Raw genomic sequence first — 11,891 nt, 5'->3', positions numbered from 1 at the left:
ATAAATAAAAATAATGAAATAATTATATTTATTTTTAAATGGATTTATAAGAACAATGACATTTAATAATTATTTAATTCAATAATTTAAAATGTATATTTAATTATTTAATGGGACATTTAACTATTTAATTGTGCATTTCATAGTTTAGTAGTGTATTATAAGTAAATAAATGGTACATTTCTTTATTTCATGGTACATTTACATTTATTTATTTAACGATATGTTAATGTATTTAATTTTGTCCCGTTTGGCCCTCCATAATGCAAGCCGCTGTTCAGGACAGAACGGTTCGGTGGCCTTTCTCAATACACAACGACACTTTTCACGTTTCATACGTCATGGCGTCATTTCACACCTAGCTAACCAATTAGCTTGTTGGGCAATTAGCCCAACAAGCTAATTGGTTAGCTTGTTGGGCTAGCTAACCAACGAGGAGAATGACAGCGCGTGCACGGAGAAGGAGCGGGAGCTTTTTCTTTTATTTCTCTTAATATAAAGTCGAACAAATTGGATTTGTTGCTGGAAAACTGTTCAAAACCTTCTGTTTGATGGAGAAGCTCGAAATTAAGAGGCTTAGTGATTAACCAGGACCCCTCGAAAGAGCGGTAAAACCGATTTAACATGGGTTAATTCACTAAGAAGAAATGGCTAACCGTTAACTTGAAGACCAAAGCCCTTTCTCTTTTTTTAGATGGAAAGATGGCGCTTGGTCCAGGACTGGATACATGGATTTAAAACATCTTTCGGGGTGGATTATGAAACATTAGCGCTGGACAGCTGTGTGAAGCTGGGTCCCTGACCATCCAGCAGTGGGTAGGTTGTAACAAAGAAACAACATCTGATATTCTTGCAGGTTTTTAAGATTTGTAGAGAACAAATGTAGGTGTTTAATATAAAGTTAAGTGATTTACAGGTGTGAAGGTAAAGTGTTTAAACTCTACCTAGGTTCCTCTGCTTTTCTATTACTTTTTTATTTATTCGGAAACCCATTCTCCCTGGAGTGAGTGTGCCAGATTTATTAATTAATCCACTTCTAGATTAATACATTTTTGTTTCAGTTGTATTTATTTTGAGTTTTGACACATTTTACAATACCTTCCCCAACTTTGATCAACAGATGCATTGAGTAATTAACCTTTTTCAATACAACTGTGCTGAAGGTTTCACTTTGCTATAATTGGCAATTACCATTAATTGAAGACAATATGTGACTAAAAAGTATGATGGAATACAAAGGCCTGGCTGGTCTAATGAATAGCAGACTTTAACTGTTAGGAACAAACCTCAAAAGGTATATTTGTCATCAAAACAACACATCACCAAAAAAAACAGCATTCATCCAAATCACTACCATACATCCAAATTACTGAAATAACTCAATGAAAAGAACATTAAAATGTTCAGAACTAAAACAGTATATATGGTCACCAGAAGCAAACTGTGTACAAGAAATGTACCTAAAATATGAGATATTTGAAGAGGTTTTTTAAGGCAGAGTGGGCAAATATTGCAGCTAATGAAAACCCGAAATTCAATTTATACAGAGAAGTTTGGGTTATGGCACACACAATGACAGAGGGGACTGATGATTTGTGGCTTACCACAAAAGGCAATTCCTAAAGAACCTGGCTGTTCAGTGTCCTGTATCCAAGCACATATAATGGAAAGTTGAGTGGAAGGAAAAGATGAGGTAGAAAAGGATTCTGAACTCTATATGTATGATTTGAGATTTGCCTAAGCTCATAGAATGCTCATAAAATGAGAGACATGAGGGAGGGATTTAGTTGACTCACCTATAACAAGACGAGAAATGAAACATGATTGGCTCGTTTATGAGATGAAGGTGTATACCAAGCCACCAGGTGAAGATTTTAAGCAGATAAAAAGGGGTTGTATCAGACTGTAAACTAAAGGCGTTTTCACACCTATAGTTTGTTTGCTTTGGTCCGAATCAGTTGATGAGTTTGTTAACTTGTAACGTTTTTGCGTGGTTCGGTTCCTTTTCATGTAGATAAAACTCCAAGCGAACCAAAACCTGTCACTATACCAGGTGAGAACATTCAGTTAACTTGACAGGAAGACAAGCAGTTAATGGCCCAGGTCGGGAATAAAACCCTGCACAGCTTCGTCGAGGACTACAGCCTCTATATATGGTGTGTCTGCTCTACCACAGATCCAAGCAGCATCCCTAAATCTTTTTTATCTGTCTCGTGTCATATTCTGATTTCGGGTTTTCATTAACTGTGAGCCATAATAATTAAAATTAAGATCACTGTCTTTGTAAGTAAGCTAAAGAATAGTTTGTATGAGTTTCACTTTTAGAAAAAAATTAAAACTAAATTAACTTCTTATTAATACTCTAATTTACAGAGACACACCTGTACATCCTAAAAACTAAAGGTGGAAGCTTATACAATTCATAATAATGACACTTTTGGAAATCTCTTTCTTTAAAAATCTGCTACGTAGTCCTGGAGCATTTTGGTTTCTTAGAGCTTATTTGTCCTTTCAGAGCCCAGTCCTGATCATTGGTAGTTTTAAACATTGAAAGTTTCGTCTTTTTCCACAGGCAACGTTCACAGCTTCTTTATCTAAACTGTGGAGAAAAACAAGTGTAAACATGTATTTGTTTGCCAGCATGTGGTTAAAGCAGAAATTAAACTTTTTTTTTTTTTAATTCTCTAATCAACTGTGAAATAAAAACACATCTAGAAATAGTGCATCATTAAGTGCAATCTGAATTCTTTTAAAACTCAGTCAACAACCAGTCTCATCACAATTTAGTTTCCATTCACAACTAGTTAGTGCTCTTTTGTGAAAAAAATAAAACAAATCTATGCATTGTACTTTATATTATATATAACACTTTCTGTCCCTCCACATTGTTAAGATTACTAATGCCCCTTTTCCATGGGCTCGGCTTAGGTCGGCTCCACTCCGATTAACCCATTTTGCGAATGTTTCCATTACTGGCTTTTTGGCCTGGTACCTGTTTTCTTGGTTCCTGCTCATCAGCAAGTCCCATCAAGGCTGAAATATGACGTGAACATACTGCTGTTCACTGACTGGCCATGAGCGTGGTCAGCAATGTGTTAGCGGCATGAAAAAGTGTTCTTCGACACAGAGGAGAGAATGACAGGCGACAAATTTTACAGCACACTGCAATGCTGTGAAAAGCTAAATTCAAGCGTGACTACAAAAATATTAAGGATGAGCGCAGTGGGTCAAACCGAAATCTGTGGGGATGGTTTGAAATTATGGACGCATTTATGGCCATCGTCCCACTAGTTGCGGATGGGAGGGTGGTCTGGACTCCACAACCTCACTGTTTTGAGAGGACATGATGTGTGATGGGGAGTGTTTATTTTACTTTGCACAGCACATGATGCTGAGGGCTGATGGCTTCAAGCCACACCTCCACCCATCAATGGCAACACAGTAGGTTTTGTACCAAGTAGAGCGAGGTAGAGTAGAGTGGAGCCATGCAGTTCTGGAACCATGAATAGAAAAGAGGCATAAGTTGTATCATCTGTCTGAATCAGATACACATTTGTAAAATTATACATACATTGCTGTGGAAAAGTTATTTGCCCCCTTACAGATATCTTCTGGTTTTGCTTTCTTGTCACGTCAGATGGTTCAAATCTTTAAACGAATCCTAATATAAGGCAAGAAAAACCTGAGGAAATACAAACTAAGAGTTTTCAAATTACGACTTTAGTCAAGGGGAAAAAAAGCTATCCAAACCAACTTGGGCACAGGTAAAACTCCTTCGCGCCGCTCCGCTCCTGAACGCGCCTCTACATAGAGATAACTTGTAAATCGGCCGCTCCTTTCGCAGAATCCGCGTTCGGTGTGAACGCACCATAAGAGGTAGTGTGTCACCACAGAAAATTAGGTTAAGATGAAACAATCTAAATATTGTTTGTTTCATGGTGTTTTGTTTTGATTGTGGTGCTAAAAGCCAAACCAGGCCTCTAAGCCTTAAGGCTAGTTAATTGTTCTGAGTTGTGTTTTAAAGTTATGACTAAGTTTATTTCAATGAGTGGTTTAAACATTGATCGGCTATAATGTGCCACTGGGGCTCATATACACCTTAATATTTATTTTAATGGTATTTCAAGCACTTGTGAAACTAAAAGGTTACTCAACAAGTTACTTCCCTTTGTTAGCTAAAACCGCTAACTGCTAATGCTAGCACCAGGAAGGTCAAATCATTCGGCTCCTCTGCATGTTGTGAGAGTCCATAGACGTTCCTCTACGCCAGTTTAGTAGGCTATTACCCCATGTAATGGCTAGTTTAAAACATCAAGATCAATTGTCCAAAAGATTGTTGATTTTTAATTCAGCAAATCATGCTTTAAAATATTATCACACTGAAATGTTTTATCTACACTTCTAAATTGCATTGTAACTGTTTGCACACATACATATTGTACTCAGTTTTAATAGTAATTTGACCTAATTTCCATTTTCCTCAAAAGAAACATTGGTTCTTAATCATAAATATCCACATTGGACTGTGATATCATTGCATCATTTTATTTGTTCCCCTCTTCCCTTCATTTGTATGTAGTTCATTTGTTTCTTTATTCCTACATTTTGCCTGGTAGCTTTGGTTGAATTGATTCTACAGGGTTTGTTAATTAAAACTATTTTAATTTGGAGTTTGCTGTTTTGAGAATGCCAGTGCTTAAATCACTTCTTCATCTGGTATCTTCATCCGTTATTATTCTAATACCACAGGTATATTGGGCTGGTATTCATAGGACAATACTTGACAAACCGAAATTTATTTAATTAAATATTTAATAACTTTGTCATAATATTGTACAACACACCTCATGCCTCAGTCTGAAAAAAATCAAGAACAGATGAGAAACAAAGTCATCGATCTCAGTCTGGTAAGGGTTACAAAGCCATTTCTAAGGCTTTGGGTGTGGGACATAAACCACAGCGTGTTTCCACCGAAAGAACTCTTGTTCTTTTGCCTTCGAAACCTTGGTGTTTTGTTGAGAACCAACATACATTTCCACCGGTTTTGAGAGCCACCAAGCATGCGTCATCAATAGGGGGTGTTACACAACTCGGAAGGAAAGCATAGGAGCAAGATGGCAGAGCGTGCGTGACCTGCGTGCGTTTCTTCTTTGTTTACAGATCATTTTAATGCAAGAAGAGATCATCCACAAATGGAGAAAATTAGAACAGTGGTGAACCTGCCGAGGGATGGCTGGCCTATCAAAATTACTCCAAAAGAGCATCGACGACTCATTCAGGGGATCAGAAAATAACCCAGAACAATATCTAAACCACTGCAGGCCTGTAGTGCCTCAGTTAACATCAGTGTTCATTTTTCAAAAATAAGAAAGAGAGACTGGGCAAAAATGACATCCAAGGGAGAGTTTCTGGAAAACACCACTGCTGACCTAAAAGAATAAAAAGGCCCGCCTTATATCTGTTAAAAAAATCTTGATGATCCCTAAAACTTTTGAGATAATATTCTGTGACCTGACGAGACAGAAGTGGAACTTTTTAGTGGACCACCAAACATAGTGGTGGTAGAGTAATGATGGGGGACTGCTTCACAACTTCGAGACCTGGATAATCGACTTTATGACCTTAGGTCCAAGACCGCTTGGGTTATATACCAGAACAGTGGTCTGAGGAACACCAGCAAGTTTACTTCTGAATGGCACAAAAAAACTAAATGAGGGTTTTTGAGTGGCCTAATCAAAGTCTGGACTAAAATTCAATTGAGACCATTCATCTAGTTCATTGCTAGTTATAATATAGTAAATGATTCATGGCATTTGGTGCCAAACTAGTTATAAGGTATAGATCTACTTTTTCTTGGAAGGCCAGGTCGGTTGGTGTATTTCCTCAATAAATAAAGAAATCTGTAAGTGTGCAAATACTTTTCCACTGTGCCGCCATGTGGCACAGATTTTATGATCACCAAATTATTCGTCCCCCATATAACATTGAATCTGTGATGCATAGCCCATGAACAGCATTTGGTTACGAGCAAGATTAGTCTGTCCATCCTTTAACGGCTGATGTTCAGCTTACAGTAGGTGAAGCCCTGGTGTTCTTGGTGCACAGCTTCTTATTCCCGTACTCCTGCTCAGGCTGCCTGCTATGTTTCCCAATACAACCATCTAGAAAAACAATGAGGTCACAATGTTTCATATAAAGAAATAACAGGCATACTGAAAGTGAAAAAGCACATAAGGATATGAGATGTAACCTACTTGCAAGATGAGAAGAAGGACCTGAGGAAATAGAAGGCTTCCTCTGCCACTGTGAGAAAATAAACATGTTTTACTCTTTAATGTAGTAAATCCTGTTGAGAAGTACTATGTCGTCTATAATTTAATTGGAATTTGCTACCCAGAAACCAGACTTTTAAAATGGTCTTGCTCAATGTTTCTCCAGAATTTCTGATGGTATCTTGATGTTTTTCAGTGACTGAATTAGAAATTTCCGGTGCTTGTACCTGGACATGACAGCATATTATACAGTGTGTGCTTTAAAATGAAGAACATTTACAAGTGAATGACAAGATTAGCTGTCAGGTCTAAAAATAATTGTTTAAACTCAAGTCTGACTTGAATTGCTAACACTAGAAAAACTCAAACTAGAAGTGCACCGATTGCAGTTTTCTGGCCGATCACCAATCTTTTAAAAAGCCTGACCTGCAATTTCCTATTTTGGGCAATACCGATGTTTTTTTTTTTTTTTTTTTATAATTGACAATCAGGTGTTATAAGGTGAAAATGACAAAAATACACATTTTAAAGACTTTCAGAAAACCTGGAGAAATAAAGGCTGCTTCACTACTACAGAACTTTCTGGCTGCTTGAAGGAAAATGGAAAAAAATGCTTATTCTCTCTGATGCTTATAGCCTGTATTTAGTTGGACTGTGAACTTACAACGAACTTGTTGATATCCTTCAGGGTGCTGAATCTCAAGTAGGAAATGTCCCCCTTATCTTTGTCCCTGTCCTGGTCTGAGGTGTAGATGTGTGTAATTCCAGCCCCTCTTATCAAAGGGACACACTCATCACACGGACATTTGGTCACAAACAGCATGGTTAGCTCGTCTGGCTTGATGTTTTGTGACCTGAAAACGTAACGACGGATAAGAAATCTCTCAGAGAGACAGACGAGACTTGACACGACTGCGCAAACGAGCTGACCTAAAGGTGATGGCGTTTTGTTCGGCGTGGATGATGTATCTGTATTTGCGTCTCTGACGGTCCTCCTGCTTGTTGTCCATTTGGGGGTACTCTGCGTAGTGGGAGCCTGCAGGATAGGCGTTGTACCCGCAACCCACAAAATCCAGGCAGCCTGTTCCACGACAGACAGCCTGGGAGAAGGGGAAGGGTTAAGTCACCTTATCAACATCTAATAGTGCCACTATTTTAGAATGGCTAAACAGATTCTAGTTGTCTCTTTATTTTGTGAGAGTTTCCTCAAACTAAAGGATACCACAAACACGAAACTGTTTTACAGACTGAAATTCAGTTTAAGAGCGCCCCCCTGCTGGAAATAAAAGTAATAGCAATCACTCATACTTAGTGGCACAAGAATTATGTTATCATCTGCATCATACCATGGAAAATGACTGACGATGTTTAACAAATTGTAAAAACTGAACCTAAACACGCTAAAAACACCAATGAAATATTATGTGGATTCATTTAATTCCAATTTATAAGGAGGCCCATCACACAAAGGAGTTGTAATGTTTAACTATAGAGAATAACGCATTATTTCAAAGCAAAGAAAGGTAGGAGGTCTTACCGACTGCCCTCTCGCCCAAATAACAGCACCCACTCCCACTTTAGGATCCTCTGAAACAATAATGACAGAAATAATACACAAGTCAGACAGCAATACTGTAACGAAGACCAAGTGTGCTCTTGTTGGCAAAAGGTAGCAGTACCGTGTACTAACAGCTGGGGTCCTTATAAGTGGTAATTTTAGTAAAAACAATTATTTCTTAACACATGATTTTTATCTTTAGTGCTTATCTTAAGGCTTTTTACACATCTAACAGGAGGGCTAATCATTATAGAGGTCTTATTTTCCACCTATTAAGGTAATAAATGCACAGAGTTGCATCATTTCATACAACTGACCTTGCAACTTGATGCCAACAGTAGGAGCTCATACTAACATACACAGTGGAGACTTAACCCAAATCAAGCATCCTGTCAAACCAGTCTAATCCTAACTACATCATCAAACAGTGCCGGTGGTACTGGTTAGCACTTGATCTCTAAACTGAGCTTTATGGTTACATTCTAAGCGAAGTTGTTGCAGCTTTAGGTATTAAACCACCATCAGTACACCGTGATCCATAATAGAAGAAAGATCTGACCTCCATCCAACCATGTCCTGAGTTTTTTCAAACAACAAAAGATCAAACCTACCTGTCCTGTATGCCAGTAGCCTGGCCTGGATGATGCAGTGGCGAGCTACCTCTTGAGAAAGAGGAGGCAGTGTGCTTGCAAAGTTCTCACTGAATGACAAAAACATTATCAATAATAAATAATAACAGAAAATAACTGAAAAACCCAGTTTTAGGTCAATGAAAAACTGTTCCCAACCTGTAGAAGCCATAGTGGTGTTGAGGCACCCCAGCAGCCACAGCAGCCAGGACCCCCACCAGCTCCGTCATGTTGTTCCTCAGGTTGGAGAAGTAGGGCTCCACACAGAAATTCCCCAGGCCCATTCGGACCAAAATATCCGTGTGCTGCTTAGATGTTCCAACCAAGAATTGTCTAGAAAATTCTTTGAGGTGTCTTAGGCGTTGTCTGAAAAGCAGGAAACAAATGCAACATTTTACCATAGCGAATCATACAAGTGAAACAAAATCCAGTCTATCCAGATCCAGATTATTTTATAAGCTCTTTGTCATTTAGATGGGATGGTATCTGATAACCACTGATAAAGAACAAGTATCTCTTCATAATCTGTGCATGTAGTGGCAGTTCTTGCAAGAATGGCACCCTGTTGGGCCCCCTGCACTTGCTGAACAGCACCATCCAACACAAACCTGCACCCCGGACATTCTGTAATAAAACAGTAACTATTCACCATTTCACTTATCAGAAACAAAGGACAATAGTTCAAATTAAATAAATAAAAAAAACTAGATTAAGCGCAAGCTTTAGCTAAAGCTAAAGGATGCAAATGTGAAAAAGTTAGGAGAATCTTAGTAGGAAAGCTGGACTTTCTTTCAAGTTAATCCAATTCATTATAACTGATGTTAGGCGAGAACTCAAGAAGACTGAATGCTAAAAGTGAATCAGAAGATGTTTCTGCAAGCTATTAGTGTAAGAATGCACACTTCAAGAGAAACATTCAACCGAGAGACTTTTTTATAATCACTAATGTTCTTTGATGCTGTAGTTACAAAGGCAAGCGTGTACAGTCTGGTACCTGTTGAAGAGCTCCTCTTTGTTCAGCCCTGGGTCATCCTCAGTTATCCTCTCCATGAAATCATCCTCCCTAGACGTCTCCTCTACAAACTGCACCAGGCCAGGCTCCAGTGGCTGCAGCAGCACGCAGATGTGAGGACGGCTGTTGGACTTCAGTTTCTCTATTGCAGCTGCATCCAGCACATCTGTCACAGAGGGTGACTTACTGCTGGCGTTGGTTTGGGTTGAAGACATCGACTTTAGCATGCTTATCTCTGGATCTCCGGGCCAAAAGGAGATCTGACTGACTCCAGCTGAGAAAGAAGAATTTATATGTTTTGGGCCAACTCTTAAATCACAGAGATAACTCCAAAGTTCAACGTTCTGCTAACGTGCAATAGTCCCCAATAAAAATCACCATAGAGATATCATTAATGTAGATTGTAGCAAAAATAAACCTACCAGGACAATCCTCTTCAAACACTGACACATAAAAGATCATCGATTGTCAAATTAGGTTTCAGACGATAATTATAGGAAAAACAGAAAAAAAGTATTGTACATTGCTTTTATTGCTTATTAGTTTATTAGCTTATAGGTTTTACTCCCTCACCCCTACTGTACTATTTATGGTAACAAGCATGTGGTATTTTCTTAGATACTGGTATCAAATTTAAGTGAAAACACTGGAACTACATCTATGCAATATATATGAAACACAAAGCATATCAAATACGTATGCAACATCCGCTATTATTGCTGCCCTTACGTTGCACTCTTTTTCTTTTCAATAGAAACAATTTTTCTGTTTCTGTCCTGTAGACAAAACCACTGGCATTTTGTTGCTGTGTGTCATCCCTGGTTTTCTTTCTAATAGAAAGTACTTCTGACTTAGTTCCCTCCTAGATGAAGCTTCGAAAGGAGCCATAACCACTAAGGTTTCACTTTTTTTTCCTACAGAAAGTACTCCTGGATCAGTGCTTCTGTGTTCTTTTTCCTTCTCTGCTCTGTTCTCTCAAACCCCCAGTTGGTCGTGGCAGATGGCAGCTCACACTGGGCCTGGTTCTGTTGGAGGTTTCTTCCTTTTAAAAGGGAGTTTTCCTCTCCACTGTCGCTACATGCATGCTCAGTATGAGGGATTGCTGCCGTTACTAAATCATGTCTCTTAACTGTCCTCTCCTCACCATTTATGATCATCTTAAGGCAAGTGGCACAAGGTCTCCTGGAGAAGTAGAGCTGACAGCCGGCCAGACTTCCACCATGCTGAATGATAGCTGCTTGTCCTGCGTGAAGCTCTGCTCCAGAACAGTGGAGTCCCAAAACCTTCCCTTCCTTTACCACCACCAGACCAGTCCCACAGATCTGAAATGCAGCACAGACTTTGTAAAAATGTTAATATCACTGGTGTGTGCTAAACCTTCAGTGCATTTCTCTTTGCGTAGCTCCTACACTGACCTGGCTATTTTCACCATCGTCAGGTTGCTCCCGAGGGAATAACTCCATCCACAAGCTCAGCAAGGTAAACAGGTTCACCTTTGACAACCTGGGGTCATGGCCTTGGTAATAGCACCATACAAATAAAAAAACTGGAATTAAAGAGTAATTCTTTAACACTGCAGGTAAAATTTGAAAAGCTGAAACAGTGTCGAAGGTGTGTAAAATTAAAACAATTAATAGCCAGTTATTACAACTAGTATTATTATGTCATAGCATATCACAGTAGTCTCTTATGAAAATCTATTATTATTATCTATAATCATTATTGGAGAGGATTTCAATGATTGCAATGACTGAACACATCCCAGTCTAAAGTGAAAATATCCTGATCAGCACTATGAACACAAAAATCAGGAAATAAGGAAATGTTAGAGTAAAAACAACTGTAGCAGCTTTTAAATGTCCATCTGTTTTATCTGTAGTAAACCAGCTGTTGTATGGCATCATAAAAAAGAAACGTATACAGCTGAAACATGAACCCTCCATCCAGCTCACCTTTTATCCTGCTGTCAGTCTGAGTGCTGCTCTCTCTGGTTTCTCGGCATAGCCTGGACTGGCCCGGTTCGGCTCGGTTCCATTTGTCGCTATCTTCCATTCGCGAAGTAAACCCGGGGGAAATAGATATACGTTGTTTTGGTTAGGCAACAAGATGAAGACTTCTTAGGGTATAAACATGGGGCCGGTTTATATTGCCCAAGACGGACAAGCGCAGTTTCCGATCGCTGCTTCCAAAATAAAAGTTGTGATTAGCAGCTGGTACCACCAGTTACCATTATTAGCTTTTAAGACGTGGCCATAACACCACAGTAGTGTAAAACCCGCCGCAGGTTTGACATTTGTTTGGAAAACCTATCGTGTAAATAACCTACCAATTATATCAACATCTTATTTTGTTGGCTAATCTGACAAATACGGTTTACTTCTGCGACTATTCCGGATGTTCCACCTCGGCGCCGCCGCCAT

At 39.0% G+C, this 11,891-nt stretch overlaps 1 protein-coding gene across 1 annotated transcript; it reads right to left on the bottom strand.

The window, feature by feature from the left end:
• Positions 1 to 1,041: 1,041 nt before the first annotated feature.
• cdadc1 (cytidine and dCMP deaminase domain containing 1) lies at positions 1,042 to 11,626 on the bottom strand. The gene is made up of 12 exons (XM_047355046.1): positions 11,424 to 11,626; positions 10,887 to 10,987; positions 10,616 to 10,793; positions 9,454 to 9,745; positions 8,619 to 8,825; positions 8,442 to 8,530; positions 7,810 to 7,859; positions 7,203 to 7,372; positions 6,937 to 7,126; positions 6,255 to 6,303; positions 6,073 to 6,161; positions 1,042 to 2,599 (listed from the first exon to the last, which is right to left on the bottom strand). The coding sequence occupies exons 1-12, from the start codon at positions 11,521 to 11,523 to the stop codon at positions 2,591 to 2,593; spliced, it is 1,524 nt and encodes a 507-aa protein (XP_047211002.1). The 5' UTR covers positions 11,524 to 11,626; the 3' UTR covers positions 1,042 to 2,590.
• Between the last annotated feature and the right edge of the window lie 265 nt (positions 11,627 to 11,891).

Source organism: Girardinichthys multiradiatus, chromosome 24 (genome assembly GCF_021462225.1).
Source record: "Girardinichthys multiradiatus isolate DD_20200921_A chromosome 24, DD_fGirMul_XY1, whole genome shotgun sequence".
Classification (NCBI taxonomy): Eukaryota; Metazoa; Chordata; class Actinopteri; order Cyprinodontiformes; family Goodeidae; genus Girardinichthys; species Girardinichthys multiradiatus.
Note: the sequence above shows the minus strand (reverse complement) of the source record. Positions and strands in the feature narration are given on the sequence as shown.